This window comes from Musca domestica, unplaced genomic scaffold (assembly GCF_030504385.1).
Source record: "Musca domestica strain aabys unplaced genomic scaffold, Musca_domestica.polishedcontigs.V.1.1 27, whole genome shotgun sequence".
NCBI lineage: Eukaryota > Metazoa > Arthropoda > Insecta > Diptera > Muscidae > Musca > Musca domestica.
Window position 1 is genome coordinate 2,562,148 of NW_026712286.1, and position 21,681 is coordinate 2,583,828.

The window sequence follows — 21,681 nt, forward strand, 5'->3', positions numbered from 1 at the left end:
ATATTCTGCTGGTCTAAATCTTATATATCTAGTTTATCTTAGGCCATCGAAAATGAAAGGAAGAAAGGCAGTCACTCGAATTCGAGGGTTTCTCTAAACTCAAAGCCTTCTTTCGACTGACTTTAGGTATACCATATATTATTCCACTAATATAAAGTGTATTTTAGAAGCTCCGATAAACAAATGACAAAAAATTATAAAACAAGTTCAATGTATCAGTGGGTTTTGACGAGATATTAACTCTCAGCCAATTTCAGGCTGTAATTAAGAAATTAGAGGTCAATTATAAAATATATAGCATTTTTTGATAGGAGCACTACTTTTACGCTACCGGAAAGTACTAAATGGTACTAAATTTAGTCTTTGTTAAAGGTATAAAGATAAAATCCTGAAATTAGATATTAAAATAACTTTTGGTATTTGAAGTTGGGATTTGGAGGTGAGTTTGGAAATGTGTGCTATAGATAAAATTCTGGCTGGAGATAAAATTCTGAAATTTAATATTTAAATAACGGTCGATATCATAAGTTAAGGTGTGGAGGTGTGTTTGCAAATGCGTACCATAGTTTTTCGAAACGTACTAAAGTGAAATAAATTTGGTATTGGGTGAAGGGTTGGAATCCTCAAATTTGATATTGACATCATTGTTGGTTTCTGGAATTGAGATGTGGAGGTTTGTTTGGAAATGTGTACTGTAGTTGTACGAAAAGTACTAAATGGTGCTAATTTTGGATCACTGTTGGTGTCTAGGATGGAGAGATTTTGATTGTTTTGGATCTGCGTACAAATGTTACTAAATTTGGCAGTGGTTGAAGGGATAGAGCTGAAAATTTAGTATCGAGGTCACTGGTGGTCTCTAGAATCTACATATGGAGACGTTTAAATAGTTTTGAACAGAAAAATTGGATATGGTTTCACTGTGCAACGTTTTTCCTAATTTCCTCGTCGGCACACTTCAAAACGAAAGATTTTGAAGACTTTTTGGTAAAAAGCTTAAGGTACCGGAGGAGTCTTCCAATATTTTCCATTTCGTACCTGATCTGGGTCTGACCTGTCTATATTGACTATTTCATTAATTTATATGATGATGATTTTTGAAAAATGTTGAAATGCACGTGGGGTACCGAGACCGGAGTATTTCACTAATAAAAATATTAAGATGTGAATCATTTTGAAAAATCGGACATTTATTTGGAGTATTATGAGAATAATTGTTAATCAAAATTGTAACCTTTAATGGGGGAGGACGAAGTAGTGAGCCAATAAATTCCAAACTCACAATAGATCTCTGGTTGAAAAAAAAAATTATATATACCAAGTTTGAAAGGAATCGCTGACTTATTTCGCAAGTTGTGAGATGTAGATATTTTTGGAGACTTATAATTATTCACAACTTTGACCCTTTGTGGGGGAGGTACCAGTAGCATTGGTCCGATATATTCCATCTTCAAAACTGATCTTGCGTTGATAGAAATATTTGGATGTCTAAAATTTGAAGAGAATCTGCTGCTTATTTTGCATTTTATGATCTCTTGGACACCTTTGTGGGGGAGGTACCACCTGGAGTAGGCCATTATTTCCAATCTTCACACCAGATTTTGTGTTAATAAAAATATTGGGCTGTATGAAACTTGAGGAGAATCGGATGCTTATTTCACATTTTCAGAGATTTGTAATTATTCAAAATTGTAACTCCTTGTGATGAAAATATTACGAATTGTATAGTTTGCAGAAAATTGGATGAATCTTTCTCGTTCTATGAGGCAAATTATTTTCTAGAAAATTTCGACATTTTGTTGGGGACGTAACAGAAGGAGGTGATCGGTATTGCCCACATCCGAGCTCAATCTAAGTTTTTGGCTGTGTAGGGGCCATTATTTTTTTTAGTCTCAATTCTTAGTTTAGTAAAGCTTAGATATTTATAAAGTAAATGCTCTTTTTTGTTCGTGTAATACTTTTTAGTAAAAAGGCCAAGACCTCCAATGATTAAATATTTATGTTTTTTATATTTGAGAATATATTATATTATTTTAATGCTTGATTTCTTCTTTTCATACTTCCCTGTAAACCGTAGTGTTTATATTGTCATCTGCCACACTGCATGCGACCATACTTTAGCTGCACCTTAGTTTATCACACATAACTCTTAGAAATTCAAAGCATACTTTCAGGATGTCAGTTGGCCAACTGCACTCACTTAAACAATAATAACACATTTTTTTAATATCGTTACAAATTTATATATAAATAATTTATTATTAAACTATATCGAATATTATTTACATAAATGCATTTAAGACTACTTTGTTTAAATAAATACACAATAAACCGCACCAATTTACATAAAATGCATACAAATGAGGAGTTAATTAAATTTTATAAATAAACTTTACGGCCATCTGGTCGGATATAGTATTCGGTTTCACCTCTTGCATTGGTGACATAGATATTATTGTCATTCGGTCTGGGGGTGGTGGTTGTCGTCGTCGTACGCCTCTGGTACAAGGAGGAATGATAACGATTGTAAACATTATTGCTGTTGTTATTGGTATTGGAAACATCACTCTGTGGCCTGTTGTAGGCTGGCCTATATCTATTGCTGTTGTAAGTTTGAGAATTCAAATTATTTGAATTGGTAGTGGTATACGTTTGATATCTGTTGTATTTGTGGCTATTGCTGTTGGTGTATTTGTGATATTTGTTGTAGTAATAATTGTTGTTGTTGCTGTCATAATTTGAGTTGTAGTCCTTTTGATTTGTTGCCAAATTATTGTCATTGTTATACAAATTATTATCATAATTATTATCCTCATCGGCAGTGTCTGGAGCAGGTGTGGGCAAAAAGTAATTGGCACTGCCACCTGAATTCGATGGCGACTGGGTGGTTACAAAATAGTTGAGATTTGTGGCCGTATTGCTAACATAATTGTTGACCGAATTCAAGGAAGTCAAGTGGGTATTGTAGATGCCAACACTGCTGGGCGGAAGACCCTGATGGTAGCCATAATAGTTTTGAGGTCTCGATGGGGCCTGATATTGATTATAGTCATAGGGGTTGGAGGATTCGCCATAATCAGCTTGATTGTTATACAGATTGGCTTGTTGCTCCTCCTCTAATTCTTTGTAGTAATTGGGTCTTTGATGATCTTCAGTTTCTTCATACTCCGGGGGTGAGGGCTGCTGCTGCTGATAGGAAAATGAGGCCGCATAATTAGGCCTATTTAAAATTTTTGGTTCTCGTTCTGGGAATCTAATTTTCTTACCAGTGTGATGGCTTTCAGCCACCCGTAAATCCCTTAATTCTTTGCTGTGGTCACTTATGGACATTTTCTCCTCGGGATCGTCATAGAACTTAATTTTCTTTGAATCGTCATCCTTGACATAACTTTCCTGCTCATAGTTGTTATATTGATGGCCATAGTTCACTTGTTGTTGTTCTTCTTGTTCCTTTGAATTGAAATCCAGCTGTTTGCCACCTCTCAAATACTCTGCCGCCACATCAATATATTCCCGTTCCGAAGTATCAGCCGGAAACTTTAGTTTTCTTCCCTTATTAAATTCATTAAATTTTTCAATAACTTTCCTCAGGTGTTCCTCCTCATCATTGTAGTGATTACCACCACCATCTGTCTTGTCATCGCTGTCGGGGAAAAATTTCAAGCGTTTCTCTTTTGGCAAAGTTAAACGATGTATCACTCTGGACTCGGAACCACTTTTCTCACCATTCTCTTCCTCCGGTTCATATTGGAATTCAACATTCTTCTCTGTATCATCGGTGTCCTCCTCATCATTGTAGTCTTCATCGAAGTTGAACTTTTCATCATCATCGTCTTCCTCGAAACGTACCCGTTTCTCGGCCACACTTCGTTTCCTTCTGGCGCTTCTCCTTTGATACTCCACAACAGCCCCACCACCCATGTAATCGGACAATAGATTGGTAAAGAAATTACCTATGGTCTCGGTTATATCAGAAGATGCTGCAGTTGGCTGGGGCTTGGGTCTTGGCCGTGGTGTTGTAACCTGTGGCTGTGTTGGGGTTCCTGTCAATGCCGACAGAATGCTAAACAATGATGTGGCTCCGCCAGACTGGAATGAATCATGATTTCCGTTTTGTTGATTAAGCGTTTGGTCATCCGGTTCGCTAAAGAATTTAAAGAAACCACCACGATAATTATTCAAATAATTAATGATTTCGATCTGCAATGGAGGAGAAGAAAGGAAAAATGGGGTTTAAAAAATCTATTTTGTGGCTGGTAGAAAAAAGTCTGAGTTTACCTCATTTTTGGGGCATTTCACATAGGTTTGATGACAACTCCTGTCCCCGCCACTAATACCCAGCAGGGCTGCACGTCCGTAAATCAAGGCTGGAGATGAGGCAGGGAATGCAGCCAGGAAGCTAAAAATTAGGAGAGAGAGAGAGAGAGAGAGAGAGAGAGAGAGAAAAACGAATAAATTATTCATGTTGGATAAATTTTTTACATTGGCTAAGAAGTTATCCATGTTGGGTAATAATTTGTCCAATTTGCATAAATTACACTGTGCAACACAAAAAATAATTACTGGGCAAATCTAAGAGATTATGAAAGTAGAACTGAAAAAAGAAGATAGAAGACCTGTATCGACGTTTTGAAAGTTTTCATAGGAAAACGCGTAAATAGGGGGGGGGGAGGCTAAGTCCCCCCTCTTTCGTAGTTTTGGGAATTTTCGGATTAAGATTTCTCGATCCATGTACTTTAGGTAAAAAGTGTTCGGTGTTCAAAAAAAAAAAAATTGAAGCAATTTTGAAAAAAAAAAATCGAAATTTTTAAAAAATAAATAAGGTTTTTTATTAACAGAAACTGATGTCATTTTCCACGGTTCATACTAAGTATACAAATTTCTTTTGTTCAGAGACTCACAATGAAATTTGATCTGGAATAATTCTTACTTTAAGACTTTTCCCAAAAAATGAAGAATAAAGGGAGATTTTGACTCGAATTGGGTACGCAATAAATTAACGGTACAAAACAGCACATATTTAATTTACACTTTTAGTACATACATTTCGAATCAAATTTTCATAAAAAATATTGTACCTAGATATATATTTCATTCTGAGATTTATGGTTAAATTTTGTGTAGAATATTTCCCCTTTTGACACCTTCCACGTAAAATGAACTTTTATGAAAGTTTTGGGGCCATCAAATCGAAAAAGGTGGGGGAAAAATTTATCACAAAAAAAGGGAATATTTTCGATTTCTTTTTCGCAAAATTGATGTAAAACTATTTTGACCTACAATGGAGATGGAGATTTCATTTCTTTGGAGACTTATAGTAAAATATGATGAAGAATATTTTTGTCTTTGACGTCATCCCTCTAAGATGATGCTTTGTTGGAGATTTTTGCAAAAACTCACACAAAGCACGGCATTAACCCTAAAATGTGCGTTTTTAATAAATATGAATTCCTGGCGTTTAGGTAGGATTTCGACCCTAGATGTCTTCTAGGACCCATAGTGGAATTTTATGAAAAATAATTTTGTGGAATATTTTGACTTGCTGCGATCCCGTTTAAAGGGAGTTTTTAACCATATTTAAAAAAAAGGACCAAAAAGACCCCTTTGCTGACTCGCTCGAGGGTTAAAATTTCCTACCAAAATATTCTTTGTATTTTTATCTTAAATATTGCGGAGGACACTATATACCTAAAATGCACGGACTTTGAGGAATCTTGGTCCGAAATTTTCCAAAAGAGTGGAAGAGGGGTGGGGACCTGCCCCCTTTGCGATGCAAACTTTCAAAACGCCAATACACGTGTTTTCTTTTTTAGCTCTACTTTCGTAATCAACTGGATGTTGCCTGTAATTATTGAAAAAATGGAAATTTGTCGCACATGGTTTCCACGCCGGATGGAATACCCATGTGGGGTAAATTATCCAAGTTGGATAAATCATCCGCGTTCGATAACTTATCCATGTATTATTTATTATCCAATTTCATAAAATTTCCAGGATGTTAATCCCCTTCGGCGAAGAAATTATGCTTGGTGGTGGATAAAAACTCAATGGTGGAAGATAAATTCTTCAAATTGGTACCGAATTTATCCATTTTTCCCGACAGGGTTGGAGACATTGTCACTAATCCACACATTGACCCAAATTTTAAACTTCCCATCCACTTGCAAAACCACATTCCCCCCTTGGCTTGCCATTAACACTAAAATATCTCAGAAATTTATGCTTCCCGAACAACTACTCACTTGGTTATGGCCGGTGAGGTTATAAAACTGGGCAGCTGGCCACGCTGTGTTTGCGAAGCAATCATTTGGCACAAAACCTTTGGCACACATTGCAAATCGTCATTGCGTGCAATGTTCTCCAATGCCTTAATGAGCTGGGAGTTGATGGGTCTACGATTGAGCAGCGATGACGACGATGATGGTGAAGAAGAAGAAGACGATTGCGGATTGTTGCCGGCACCCGTTAGTACACCTAACAAGCTACCTAATGGATTATTAGTGTTCGAGGAAGAACCTCCTCCGCCGCCCAAAAGTAAGGAAGTGAACTGCGGTGCATACTGGACGAGAGTGGCCAAACCACTTGGTTGTTGGGTGGTGGGCGGTGGCACATATGGAGGTCTATAGGGGCCATTCGATTGTGGTGGTGGTGGCGGTCTTGGATAGGGGTAATTAAAAGCTCCTTGTGTCTGGGGTGGTACTTCACCAATCTGATAGTCATAATAATTATTGTACGAAGGTCTTGATGAGAATGGAGGTTGGGATTGGTGGGAGGGAGGTCCATTACTGGGATACTGGGATGTTGTGGGATATTGTGGACGTTGTTGATGCTGTTGTTCAAAGGGTGGGTAAGAGGATGGTTGATATTGTTGCTGCTGTTGAGGTGGTTGCCTGTATGGAGGTGGTATGGTTTCTTCATATTGGGGATACTGCGATGAGGGTGGTGGGGGAGCAGCTGCCTGCTCGGGCCGGTAATACTGTGTTTGCTGTTGGTTCGATAAATAATTATCCAAATTGTTTACATAATTAGGTAAGACATTCTGCGATGATTGCAAATATTGTTGGCCAAATGGCGAGCTGGGAGGTTTAGGTCTATATTCATCGCTGTAGGATGGACGGGGTGTAACATAGGCTGGTGGTGCTGAAGTTGGTCGGGCAAAATAGTTAGGCGAGGGGGAGTATGATGCGGGAGGTGGAGGTGGTGTGGCCCTCAAAGGTGGAGGTGGTGTGTCCCTAATAACTGGCGGTGGCGGTGTTGCCCTGGCTGGACCTTCCGGATTGGGTGTGGGCAAGAAATTCGATGTCTGTAGCTGGTGATAACTTGGCGGCGGATAATCATGCGAATCGTAAGATATTTTATTTGCTTTCTTCGTCGATGCAACCTCGGATTTCTTTTCAATGACGGCATTGGGATGTGGAATGTAGCTTTCATCGTATACTTGGCCAGGACGTTTGAGATATACATCCTTGTTGGCAGGGGGCAGGGAAAAGGCACCCGATTGTTGTTGCTGTTGCGTGCCAACTATCATGCTTGAATGCACCAAATATTCTTGATTATCTTGGGGGCCAGAGGGAGCCGAGTTGTAATTCTGAATGTTAAAATTGTCCGCTTGCTGATTATATGTTGCTGGTGAGGATGCCAACACCACATCCCTGTTGTAACTGGGCTCAGTTGGTGTATAATGATAATTTTCATTTGTATATGGATCCTTGTAAATATAAATTGGCGTTTCGGTCAGATGTTGGGCGAACTGGTGTTGCTGTTGTTGTTGAAATTGAGTTGGCCGTTGCTGCTGCTGCTCATTAGAAAATGAGAATTGCTTTTCGCCATTTGTGTACGATGTGGAAATGCGGCGATTATCATTTCCGTTATCGTTGGGCTGCTCATTGGCGGCAGTGGGTGTTGAGGGTAAATTGTTGTTGGGATATTTGGCAGACTCAAATGATGGCCTACCACCATCCTGTGTCATGTGTGGTATGGTAACATCGTCCAGTGTAAATTCTATTAAAGGTGAAGCTTTAAAGGCCGTTTTGGATGGTGAGGAACTGAAATTACAGAAAGAGAGGAAATTTGAGACAAATTATTGTTAAATGTTTTATAAAAAGGTATTCATGTGAGTGTATGTGTGTATAAGTGTGCTACTAATTTGCCTGCACTTATGTTACCGTGAATTTTTCACAGTCTGTTTGATGACTTAATAACATTTTACAAACAACCTAAACAGCAGTGTTACTTTCATCGTGCCATGAGTTAGACAGACGTTTATATTTTTCTTTGATACCACCGCCATTGGATTGGAAACATAGTTGGTTTGTCATACCATTGGAAACATGTTGGTATAATTTTATTGAAGTAAAAATAGAATTTGGGATTAGATGAGGGTCTCGCTTGCATTCTTTGGAAATTTCAAAAACATTTTTGAGGTGGCGCCCAATCTGTCGTTCCCAATATACTATATAGTACTAGTATATCATCAGACTTCAACCTTGGACAAAACCTCGAAATCGAATCGAACCAATATGAAGTTAGTTATACCCTCCGTCGCTAGTTCTGACCAAAAATTCGAGATTAGCATTATATAGAGTTCTGATACCGTGGTGGTGCCCAATCTGAAGCTTTTAGCTCTATAAACCACTACTTATACAATAAGTTTCTACTTCTGATCAAAATGAAGTATATTTATTTTGTAGAGTTCTGATGTCAAGGTGGCGCCCAATTTGGATCATATCGCAGTTATACCCCCAGTCTCTATTCCTGGTCAAAATCAAAGTTATTCTATTTGTAGAATTCGAATATCAGTGTGGTTTCCAATCTAAATTGTAATATCTATTCCAGGCCAGAAAGCTAAAGATTCTCTTTTTGTGTTTGATAACCCATGTGGCGCCCAATCATTTGATATGATAAAACCCTATGAATTTTTGTCCAATCCTAATGATATCCGTCCCGGTTTGTGAAGAACATAACTCTCAAAGTATCGCAATATTTTCAAAAATTTAGTTTACTATTTGTCCAACTTTAGGCCAAGTGCGGAGGTAGACAATATCGGATACTAATTCTGGTACCGAATCCACAAAGGAACAATTTTTTTTTTTAAATAATCCCTTAAGAAAATCGGATTGATTCCTTCTGTAAAATGTTATGTTTTGATTTCGGATCCCAAGACGGCGCCTAATCTGAGCCATTGAATGTATAAGCTACTATATTTCAATAGATGTTGGGAACTGATATGAATTGTCTTAAAAAAGGAAAGGATTCCTTGTTTGACAACTTTTGTTTGAGTTCGAATTCAAGGTGGCGCCCAACGTAAGTGATTTCGCTTTATAAGATAAAAATAGCCAACAGTTTCATCTTGGCCAAAGAAACCCATGAAAAAAGTCTCATTGACTTGTACAAAATAAGTCGTTAATCCAGATCCGTCACCTTGGTATCCGGTATGGGATGTAATACTGCCAAAATATGGTTCATCGATATATGTGGGGGTCGACGTCACGATGGCCGTCTGTCCGGTTTTCTTATTCGGTCCCACCTCAAAGATAAATAATACCAGCCCGTCCTTCTGGTACCTTCCACACAAACGTCTAACATTCTCATTTTTACGACATGTTAGAATTTCTATCAATGGCGGTATCCGGTATCTTAGCCACAAATAGTCAACATTTTTAATGATCTTAGTTGAAATATAGAATTGTTTATTTGTTTTGTTTGAGCTCGGATTTAAGATGGCGCCCAACCTGAGCCATTTTAATGAATTAGCTACTATACTTTAATAGAATTTGGGTAGAGGTATGAATTGTTTTCAAAAGAAAATGGAATGGATTCCATCTTAGACATGTTTTGTTTTAATTCGGATCCAGGATGGCGCCCAACTTAAGTCATTTTGCTTTATCGTCCACTATTTGTCAACAGCTTTTGGGTAGTGATATCATCGACCAGTACCTTCTACAATATGGGTCGCCAATTCAGATATCATGCTGGCTACCAAGGAGGCGCCCAATCAGAATTAATTCGCAGAATTAATTATTGGTCACATTGCTATCAGAGGGAATACATGATATAATACTGCCAAGATATGGCTTCTAGGAATTTGTATCATTGGACACAATCCATTTTAGAATATTTAGAGTCGGTATGTTCATCTGTCCGGCTTTCTGTTGTGTGTAATAACTCGCGAATACACCATAAGTTCAAAGAAAGTGAATGAAGTACCCGATTGAGTTGAAAACTTGCACATCGAAAAATTTGTATCAAGCTTGGATCAAGTGAGAAGGTGGACCCCCTCTAACGCCTTATCCTCAAACTAAAAATCGAGTTCAATCCTTGTGTAACTTTTTTTATTGGATTTCCGATTCAAGATGGCGCCCAACGTTAGGCATTTTGTAGTATTAGGCATTATTTTTCAACAGGTTTTAGATAAAGCTATTATTTTTGTCAGGAAGAACCCATGGTCATTATAGCCTCAATGAACCGTACCTTCCATAACATAGGTCGTCAACCTATACCCAAAATACCAGAACTGTCTGAGTTTTGTTATTTTATTTTTTTCCTCTAGTAGGGTGAACAATTTTCGCTAATTCCAACCCACAAATCATTTCATTTTTTAGCCTAACTCTCAACTACTACTTGAGTTCTAAACCATACGCATTTCTTCTTTGTTGTTGCTGCTTTAATTTTCCATCCACTTTGATTTTGAATGAATGTGTTTTTCTCCCGAGTGTCTGAGTGTTTGTGTTTTTCCATAAGTTTTTCCTAGCCATAACAGTTCAGTTGGTTTTTTGTGTTGTCGTTGTTGTTTTTGTTGAATATATGTATACTTACCTTTGATAATTGGAATTTTCAATTGGCTGTTGCTGTTGTTGCTGCTGCTGCTGGAGCGGCAACATATTGCTACCCTCATTACGTATGCCATCAACGTAGAGAAAAAATGATATAATTAGTATGGCAATTTGTTGTTGCTTGCCGGCTGTTGTTGGTAACAACAAACGAAACATTTTGACATTTGTCTGATGACAACAATGAGACACGATGACGATGATGATGATGGCGTTGACGTCTGCTGCTGCTGGTACACTATCCAGTGATGATTATTCTGTTATACTGGAGTCAGCAAAAGCCAATTGAGATGGAAAACAAGCTACTTGCTGCAAGACAAAAAAAGAGGGAAGGAAAAACAATGGAAAATTATATTAAAAATCTAAATCAAGAATACAAATATTACACAGACTGACAATCAAATGTCACAGGTTCGTGGAAGGCAAAAAATTGCATTAAAGTGGCTAGGAATAATATCTATGGTAGATGCCTTCAACTCCAGTGACCTCCATGCCATATTCTAGCTACCCAGCTTTCATTCAACTTCCAAGTTCCAAGAATTATCCTGTTCCTCATGCTTCAACACGTTTCGAGTATCCAGTTTTTTTCCTTTTGTCGGGCACAACGGTAATCATTTCACAAAATGTCACACGTTTAATAAGTTGCAAGTTTTCTTCATTTTCGTGCTGTCTTTTTTTCTTCTTCTGGCTTTTCCTCCTCAGGACAATCAGTATTTGCTGACAAGCATCAGCACACAACAATTCATAAATGTGAGCTACTGCAGCACATAATTTGGTTATTATCCTTAAGTAGTTGAAATAGTCACAGTTCCTAGCTTTGCTTCTTGTTGCTTTGGGGAAGAGGAGGATGGAGGAAGTGCAGTTATTTTCACAGTACCAAGGATCACGTTAAACATTTCCATAAAAAGGCAACAGCCTTGGCATATAAACAAGTTAAACGAGGATATTTTTGACTTAGGCGAACTTATGATACACTACCAATCGCAAAAAAGGTCTAAAAATCGTAAAAACCTATTTGACCTGCTGGATATCTTAAGGAATGGATAAAAGGTTTTTTACGAACAGTGCCATCTGGGGCTCCATTATTGGTCCTTCTTGTGGCTTTAATGTTGTAATTTCAAAAATGACATTTGTGTTATCCGGCGCCCTGTATACTTCATTTCCAGAGCATAAACCAAGTAAAAAATATAACGGCACCAATATTAATTAATAATTGTATTATTTCAAATAATAGATTCAAATTTTTAAACAATTTAATAGTTTAGTAGCTGCAGGGTTTATTGATGATTGAAGAAACTGGCCTAGATGGCGCTATAGAATAGCAGTACAAATTAAATTAAATTTTTTCATATATATTCGTAAAGATAATGCGCAAGTGAAGCATGAAAGGACAACGAGAAGTTCACATCGTAATTAGTTCTTCAGTTATATATATTGAAGAAGGCAGTTTTTGCTACTTTTTGTATCCAGTGCCATCTTTACTTCAATGTCCAATTTAATAACTATTGTAGCAATATATGACATTTAAATAATCATTCATTGTTTCAATTAATAAACAATGAATGCAAAATGTCTGAGAAAAGAACCTAATACTGTTCTCGATTTCAATAATGAATGAAGCATCAAAAAAAGTATATTGATATCGAAAAGTAGATGGCGCTAAATAGAAACAATATCAAGAAGAAAACTGTTGATTTCTAAACTATGCCGGTCCTGAATGTCCTAACAATGACATCAAGATAACACTCTAATTTCAAGAATCACCAAAAAGAAAAGATACTGGCAATATAAAAAGGTTTTTCGTGATAAAACAAATACTGATTAAAAAGGCACGGAGGAAGGTTCGACATAAGTTTCAAGCATTTCTGAGGAATGTCCAACACATCCTATATTTAATATATTATATCGGGCAATGGTGTCATGATGATAATTAACAATTATGAGATCTGTAGTGCGATCAAAAACAAAATATTATGTATTCTATGTCCTACCAACCCCATCTATACTTGAAAATAATAATTTGTCAGGACTATAAGTTTACTCAATCTTGAAGATTTTCTGCTATTATATTCCTGGGACTTTACACCTAGTATATACATTTTTATGTTATTAATTACTGTCTCACTTCCTGAGCATATGATATTTTCATTATCACTGCAAAAACCAGAAAATTGTGGGGAAATTAAAAAAAAAAAAAATAATTCCTTATTCACCAGCGCCATCTATAATCTGCTTGTCATGACAATAGCTTTTCTCACTATTTACGATAATATGCTCTTCCTATTTCATGCAATACGGATAATTTTTTGAGGGTTTTTAACATCAGTTCGCCAAAAGTCGAACAGTTTTACCAAGAAGTATTTGTCTCATTTGAAATTTGACATCTAGATGGCAGGCTTGCTCTGCTAGTGTACCTATCTTCCCAAATGTTGCATAAAATCCGAAAATGGAAGTCAAATTGTTTCGATTTCGGAGTAAATGGTCAACAACAATATTAAGGATGATTTTTGGGAAGGTTTTAAGGCCTAGATATTTTTTCCAATGTATGTATTTAAAGCAGATACAAGAAAATTATGGAGAAATTTAAATAATATTTATTCGTTATTCACCAGCGCCGTCTATAATCTGTTTGTCATGACAATAACTTTTCTCACTATTTACGATAATATGCTCTTCCAATTTCAACTGATTATTTTTGTGAGAGTTCTCAACATCAATTCGCCAAAAGCCGAACAGTGTTACCAAGAAGTATTTTTCTCATGTGAAATTTGACATCTAGATGGCGCGCTTATCCTGCTAGTGTACATAACTTCCCAATGTTGCATAAAATCCGAAGATGGAAGTAAAATGGCTTCGATTTCGGAGTCAGTGTTGAACAACAAAATTAAGGAAGACTTTTGGGAAGGTTTTAAGGCCTGGATATTTTTTTCTAAAGCTCTCATACATGTATTTAAAGCAGATACAATGTTGGTTTTAACACCTAGCATATAAATATTTATGTGAATAATTACTGTCTCACTTCTTGAGCATCCGTGTACTGATATTTTCAAAATCACTGCAAAAACCAGAAAATTATGGAAATTTTCAAAATATTTCTTCGTTATTCAACAGCGCCATCTATGATCTGTTTGTCATGACTATAACTTTTCTCGCTATTTACGATAATGGGCTCCCCCCTACTTCAGGCAAACAGATCTTTTTTTGTTAGAGTTCTTAGCATCAATTCGACAAAGGTGGAACAGTGTTACCAAGAAGTATTTTTCTCGTTTGAAATATGACATGAAGATGGCGGCCTTTTCAAAATATTTCTTCGTTATTCAACAGCGCCATCTATGATCTGTTTGTCATGACTATAACTTTTCTCGCTATTTACGATAATGGGCTCCCCCCTACTTCAGGCAAACAGATCTTTTTTTGTTAGAGTTCTTAGCATCAATTCGACAAAGGTGGAACAGTGTTACCAAGAAGTATTTTTCTCGTTTGAAATATGACATGAAGATGGCGGCCTTGCTCTACTAGTGTACTAATCTAATGTATGGTATAAAATAAAGAAATGGCATAAAAATCGCTTTGATTTTGGAGTCAGTGATTCAAAAATAAAATTAGGAACTTTTCATGGGAAGTCCATATTATTTTTTTCACTGTCGTAGATAGAGGAAGATGGAACAGACAAAATTTTCTACACTCTCAAAACTTTCAGATATGCAAATAATAGCTAGATTCTTGGGCTATCCTTTATGGGGTAATGTCAACAATGTTTTTTTCTGTTACAAACCCTTTAACATGGTGAATATACCTTCTAAAATCCTTGCAGCCTTATCCCTGGTGCCCATAAATTGCATGATTTTCACAATTGCTTCTTAACATTTGCCAGCAATCCAATGGGGGATATGGCAATTTTTTATGTCATGCATTTTCACTTGGCTGTATATTTTTGCACACACACACACACATAAATAAGATTATTTTCTCCAAACCACCTTACTACAATGAAATACAGGAGATCCTGCATTTCCCATGGTGTTAGGTGAAATTTATAATAACAAATGATTATGCAAAGTCACATTCGGAAAATTCATATAAATTACCATCTTAGCAAAGGAATCGTAGCAAAGCAAAACAAAAATATGAAACAAAGAACAGCAAATTGTCATTCTCAACACTTCGAGAAGAAAACAAGGGGAGAGTAATGAACAAACCCATTCATGTGCTCTCTCTCTCCTTGGGCATCAGGCATATGTATCCTTTCATTTGCACAAAACTGGTGAATTAAGGTGAATTGCTTTAATAAGCCAAACCATTATTCCCTGGCAAAACTTTCAACTCTTTACTATGTGGATTTAAGGAAATTTCCAATTCTGTTGCGCTCCGATGGCTGGTAAATATCTTTGGGTTATTCCTTTAATTAAAACTTACACGTTTTGCCAAAACTGGAATTACCCAAATTAAAAGTGTTTTTTTTTTCTACCATTTTACCAGTTGCAGTTAGTTTTCCTCCATAATATAAATATCGGAGTTAGTTCAGGAACAAGCTTTGGCTTTTCTCGCCATTTCCAACTAACATTGCTTTGGCTAATAATGTTGCAACTTCAAATGTTTTTCGAGCATAAAATTCAAATGCATTTCCTACAATTGCTTTCCTCCCCCAAATTTGAAAGGAGGAGTAAAGTTTGCCGACTACCTCAGGGGAGAGACGAGAGTTGTGAGGAGGAATAACTACAGCAGCAGGTGTCAGAGTCACAAAATTTTAGTTATGCTGCTACGTGTTTGTGTGTAATATCCTCTTTTTTGTGCTTTCTTTACGAAACCTTTTGACATCACTTGTAGCTCCGCATATCCTTGGGCAACGTTTTGTTGGTCCTTGCTTAACATTTTGCCATGGGGAGTTGTGTCTTTATTTCTCGGTGGTGTGGTACTTTTTTACATGTTTATTCTTTTAGTTTGGATGGTGTATTTTGGCTAAGATATCTAACGAGATGTTTTGTTGGAAATTGTTGCCTGTTGTTTGCAGGGGAAGGAATCCCAAGGCGAATTAAATAAAAAATGATTTTATTTAAAGAAAGTTATTATATGGGTACAGAAGTTGTATCAAGTATACGCAAGCTCGCCGGCCTTTCGCTTCTTTAAAGCCCAAAAGTATGCAATAAGACTCTACTGAGAAAAATGTTATAAGTGAAGTACAGATGGCGCTAATTAACCTATATCTGGAATATTTTTTGGAGGCTTCAAAATAGAATGAATTTCTGAAAACTAAGAGCTGGGGTATAACGCAAAGGTTTTCCACTGATCTGGCGAAAGCCGAAAATGCTTTGCTAACATTTTGAAGACATAAATTGACCCGAAAAAAAAAACCAAGGATCTGCTACTGACCTGGAGAAAATGCAATTGATCTTCTATTTATATGGAAAATATCTGAGAGGTCTTCTACTAGTCTGTAGATGACATCAGAATACTTCAACTAACCTGGAGCGACCTCATAGGTCTTGGCGATGATTTCAGAGGTTTCTAATGAACTCGAGTGGACCTCAGAAGTCTTGTAGTGACCTGGTAAAGTCTAATTTGCACTGACCTGGAGAAGACCACAGATGTATTCTACTGACCTGAAGAAGTAATTCTAATATAGAAAAAAAATCTGAGAGGACGAAGACGAAGACCTGGATATGACCTCGGAGTTCTTCTATTGACCTCGATATGATATTGGAGAAATTTTATCAACCAGGCGATGAACTCAAAGATCCTGTACTGACCTGGCGATGACCTCGGAAGGCTTTTACTGAAAAATCTTATAGTAATCTGTCATCCCCAGATTCAGAGGTTATCTACCGACATAGACCTGATTTCAGAGGCATTCTACGGACCATGAGATCACCTCAGAGATATTCTACGGACCACAAGATCAGAGTTTTTCTACGGACCACTAGATCCCCTCAGAGGTCCAGAATACAACCTCCGAAGTCATCCAATGACTTGAATAAGACCTTAAAAGTGTTCCAGTGTCTTGGAGATGACTTCAGCAGTCCTCTAACGACCTGAAGATGATCTTAGGGGTCATCTACTGACCTGGAGATTACGTCAGAAATCTTCTACTCACCCAGAGAGATGTTTCAGAGGTCTTTTACCGACCTGATGATGATGTCAGGGTTCCTCTACGAACTTGAAAATGACCTCGGAAATCAGGAGATAACCTCAAAGGTCCTATACGAACCTGAATATAATCACCGAGGTCTTCTATTAACTTGACGAATTGAAGAGGACCACTGAGATGTTCCGTTGATCTGGAGAAGTCCTCATGGACCTTCCTCTGTCCTGAGGGATCCTCCACTGCCCTGGAGATGACTTGAGAAGCCTTCTGCTGAATTAGAGATAACCTCAGAGGTCTTCTAATGACCTGAAAGGAATATACAAGTCTCTTTCTAACGTGAAAAACGTCCTTCTACTAAATTGTGGAGACTTCCTTCTTCTATCCTTGGTAGTAATGATATTGGTCAGAATATCTCCTTTAAAATTTTACCATTCAATCCATCCCCTTTGGTTATCCTTATTTTTCTCTTTTCGAAATATTTTAAAGACTGTGTATGGCAAGGGGGTCATCATAAAGAGGAAACGGAAATGTCATTTGTGCATGTCATAACATGCTTACTGGAAAATGTCAACATAATAAAAATGTACGTGTTTTGCATTTTGGAAAAACGTTTTTCGGGTAGATTTTCCTGGTGTTTCTCGTTACTTTTTTTGGGTAAACCTCTTGCTCCTTTTTAAGGATATCTCAGTTGAAATCCTTTCTCTTAGAGTCCAGGCAATGACACACAGTTTGATAATTTCCACACTTTTTAGATTTCCAAAACCCGAAAAAACTATGGGAATGCACCTCACTTTAGTCCGCATGAAGATGAAGAAAAAACCCAAAACGTGACCATTGTTGGAGACACAGCAGAGAGTTGAAGAGCATTAAACCACAAAATGTTGATTAAAAAATTTGTCATGACCAAATGGTTGTTTTGTTTTTCATTTTTTGTCTTAATTTATTTAATTATTAAAAACTTTATGTAATATTAAAGCGAATTTTTTAATTAAATTTTATGTTGAACATATTTTTAAATGTTATATTTTTTATTAAAAATTGCATTTATTTTTTTTCACAAAAAATATATTTTTGTTGTATTTTATGTTTGTCATTTGTGTTGTTGATTTGTCTTCACAAACTTTCTTTTAACCTTTTTGGTTTTTTGTATGAGCGTGTGTGTGTTTTTGTGACTGACCGCATTACCCTCGAAATGGTGGTCTGTTATTGTACACAATTTTTGTTTGTTTGTTAATATCAATCTTTTATTATTACTTTGTGTGGCTGTTTTTTTTTTTATCATGTTACTTCTTAATTATGTTTTATTAACATTATTTGTTCAATTTTAATTTTTGTTTAAATTCAGTTGCTTTCATTTTGCCTGAAGCTGTAACAAAATCAGCTTTAGTTTGTTTCATTGAATTCAATATTTTATTTTTAATTTCCCTCATCTTTTTTTTTTTAATTTTTAAACACAACTTCATCGTGATCACTTACACTTTTGTTTTCCCGTCTGTTTCACTTTTGCTTTTATTTTAAGTTGTTACTTTTTGTTGTCGTCGTAGCCCACAAAGAAATGTGGGTTTACCCGCTCGCTGTTAAATAATAATGTAAGACGTAAACGCGCATGCGCGTAGCTGTGGCCGTTTGCTTTCAAGTTTAATGCACGTTTGCCCGGCCGATGGTTTAGACAACTGGTAGAGACATTGTCGACTGGCTGGTTGGTTGGATGGCAGTTCCGGTCGTTGTGCTTCGACTTTAATGTTGATGATGATGTCGATTGCCGCTTTTGTGGCGCTATGAGTGAAATGTAAATTTCTTTAAATGTTGTTTGTATCTATTATTATTGTTTTATGCGCTTTGAGCAAAAGAGATATGTGGTTTAAAAAATTCACTCAAAAATAGAGCTAAACTGAAAGGTTTGGGAGTTTTGTAGGCGAACTGCATAGGGTGGGCGTATGATTGATGGAAATTTGTCAAGTGGTTTTTTGGAAAGAAAATTCCTAGAAAAAAATATAAACTTACAAATTTCTCACAAAACATGTTAAAAAATGTTGTGATTGAATTTTTTATGTTTTTCTCTCCCTCAAAGAAATGTTGAGATACACAGGGACAACGTTAAATAAAAAAATAATAAATAAAATAAAAAAATTACCTTACCTCTTTAATAGGTTTCTCGGCTCTGATAGCCCTTGATCGACAATCATCTGATAACACTGTGCAACACAAAAAATAATTGGAAGAAAATCCTGCAGATTATGAAAGTTTGGTTAAAAAAGAAGACATGTATATTGGCGTTTTGAAAATTTACATCGTAAAGCAACCTAAATAGAGGGGGCCAGTTGCCCCCTCTTCCATACATTTGGAAATTTTCGGATAAGGGGTTGCTCGGAATCTGTGTATATAGCGTCTACGGAAATATTTCAGATAAAAATACAAGAAAAAATTTTATTGAAAACCTTAACACTCAATCAAGTCAGAAAATTGGTCTTTTTGGTCCCTTTTTGGAAATATGGACAAAAACTCCCTTTAAACGGGATCGTAGCAAGTCAATATATTCTGCAAAATTATTTATCATAAAATTTTGCTATAGGTCCTAGAAGATGTCGAATGTCTAAATCTAATCTAAACTCCAGGAAATTGTTAATTTTAAAAACAAGTTTTAGGGTTAAATTTGCCATTTATGTGAGTTTATACGAAAATCTCCTTAAAAACATAATTTAAGAAAGACAACGTCGAAGACAAAAATATTCCTCAGATTTTTATCTGCAATATTCCTAAAGACACTATGTACCTCAAATATACACATTTCGAGGAATCTCATTCTGAAAAGTCTTAAAGAGGAAGGAATTAGCCTCCACCATTTAGGTTACTTTTGCGATGTAAACTTTCAAAACGCTGATAAACGTGTCTTTTTTTAGGTCTACTGTCATAATCTGCAAGATTTTCCCCGACATTATTAAAAAATGGCATTTTTTCTCGAATTTTAATCTATCAAGAAATTTTTATTCAAAACACCGACCAACTTCTTTCAAAAATTCCTATCTAATTTTGGACTGAGAATCTCATGACAAAGCTATATCTGAATCTGCACATCACCAATTTCACATATTTTATGAGTATTTTTCCCATCAGCGTCTCCTTCCTCCCATTTTCTTTTATCGACCATGAGCTCAATTAACTTGGAGAAGACCTCAGAGGTGTTTCACTGACCTGGAGATGACAACAAAGATCTTCTTCCAATCCAGAGATCATCCACTGACCTGTAGGTGACCTCATAGGTCTCCTAATGACCCATAGGTCTTCTACGAATTTAAAGCTCTTCTACTGACATAGAGTGCCTTCTGAGCTTTTCTAGTGACCTGAAGAAGACTGCAGAGTTTTTCCACTGATTTTCCACATGAGAGGTCCTCTACTTTGGAGATAAACTCAAAATTTTCCTACTGATGTGGAGATAACCTCAGATGTCTTCTGTTGACCTAGACAAGAGCTAGAAGTCGCCTGCTAATTTGGTAAAGTCCCAGAGGTCTTGAGAATTTCATTATATACGCAGAGCTCAATTTCACATATTTTTTGAGTTACTGATCTGGAGATTAGCTCATAGGTCTTCTACTGACCTGAAGATGACAGCAGAGTTGTTCTACTGATTTGGAGATGGAGATGATCTGGGGAATTACTCATTGAAATTTCTCTGACATGAGAGGTCCTCTACTGACCTGGAGATAAACTCAAAAATTATCAACTGATCTAGGGATAAGCTAAGATGTCTTCTACTGATCTAGAAAAGAGCTAGAAGTCTTCCACTAATCTGGTAAAAACCTAGAGGTCTTGAGAATTTCATTGCAGAAGCTATATCCACTCAAAGCTCATCACCAATTTCACATATTTTTGGACTTATATTCCTATCACCATATTAAATTTTTCCATTTCTTTCCATAGATCCAAGACTCTATTACTGATTACCTCATAGGTCTTCTACTGACCTAAAGAAGACCGCAGAGTTTTTTTTACTGATCTAAAGATGTCCACGTGGACCTTCCGCTGACTTGAGAGGTTCTCTACTGATCTGGAGATCAGTTTTCTGCTGATATTGAGGTAACCTAAGAAGTCTTATACGGATACGGAAAAAGCTAGAGGTCTTCTATTTATATGGTAAAGACCTAAAAGTCTTGATCTTTATCTTCCCACCAACCAATTTCATAGTTTTGAGTTATTTTCCCATCCTCATTTCCCATTCTCTCATTATTTTGCTCAAAAAATCCCACTCATTTCATTCATATCTGGGCACACAACGGCTTTCATAAATCGCCAGCATTGTGTGTTTTTACTTTTATTTTATTTAGCCCGGCCAACAATAAGTATTACAACATCAAAAAATATAAAAAATGTTGTTGTCATTTGATATATATATATTCAAATTTTATGAAACTCCAACTATGTATGTGTGTTTTGTATACTATTGTTGTATATTGTAGTATATTAACATAATTCGTTAACAACTCAAAATAAATACAAGCAAAGCTTTTGATATCCCCAAAAACAAAAAGTGCCAAAAAAAGACACCCAGGCGGAGCATACTGCACTTTGATCCATATATCAAAACATCAGGCCGGTAGAGCTAAGCTTACAAAACCAAAACACACACCAGGTAATCTTTTTAAACCCGCTGCTGGCTGGCTGACTGGTGGTCTCATTGATAACTGGAAGGCCGTTGCCTACTTCGTGTTTGGTGATGATGATGATGGCGATGACGATGGTGGTGATGACTCAAAAATAAGCCATGAACCGTAAAAT

General features: G+C 36.6%; 1 protein-coding gene across 1 annotated transcript; it reads right to left on the bottom strand.

Moving 5' to 3' along the window:
• Positions 1–2,252: 2,252 nt before the first annotated feature.
• Positions 2,253–18,586, bottom strand: LOC101896117 (uncharacterized). Its single transcript, XM_011292960.3, has 5 exons — positions 18,385–18,586; positions 10,813–11,135; positions 6,240–8,042; positions 4,276–4,396; positions 2,253–4,197 (listed from the first exon to the last, which is right to left on the bottom strand). The coding sequence occupies exons 2-5, from the start codon at positions 10,983–10,985 to the stop codon at positions 2,377–2,379; spliced, it is 3,918 nt and encodes a 1,305-aa protein (XP_011291262.1). The 5' UTR covers positions 10,986–11,135; positions 18,385–18,586; the 3' UTR covers positions 2,253–2,376.
• Positions 18,587–21,681: the final 3,095 nt, after the last annotated feature.

Coding starts and splice junctions, on each gene's coding strand:
- LOC101896117 (XM_011292960.3), bottom strand. CDS start 10,985: ATGTTTCGTTTGTTGTTACCAACAACAGCCGGCAAGCAACAACAAATT. Junction 4,397..6,239: donor ACCTCACCGGCCATAACCAA/GTGAGTAGTTGT, acceptor CCTAATTTTTAG/CTTCCTGGCTGCATTCCCTG. Junction 4,198..4,275: donor TGAAATGCCCCAAAAATGAG/GTAAACTCAGAC, acceptor CCTCCATTGCAG/ATCGAAATCATTAATTATTT.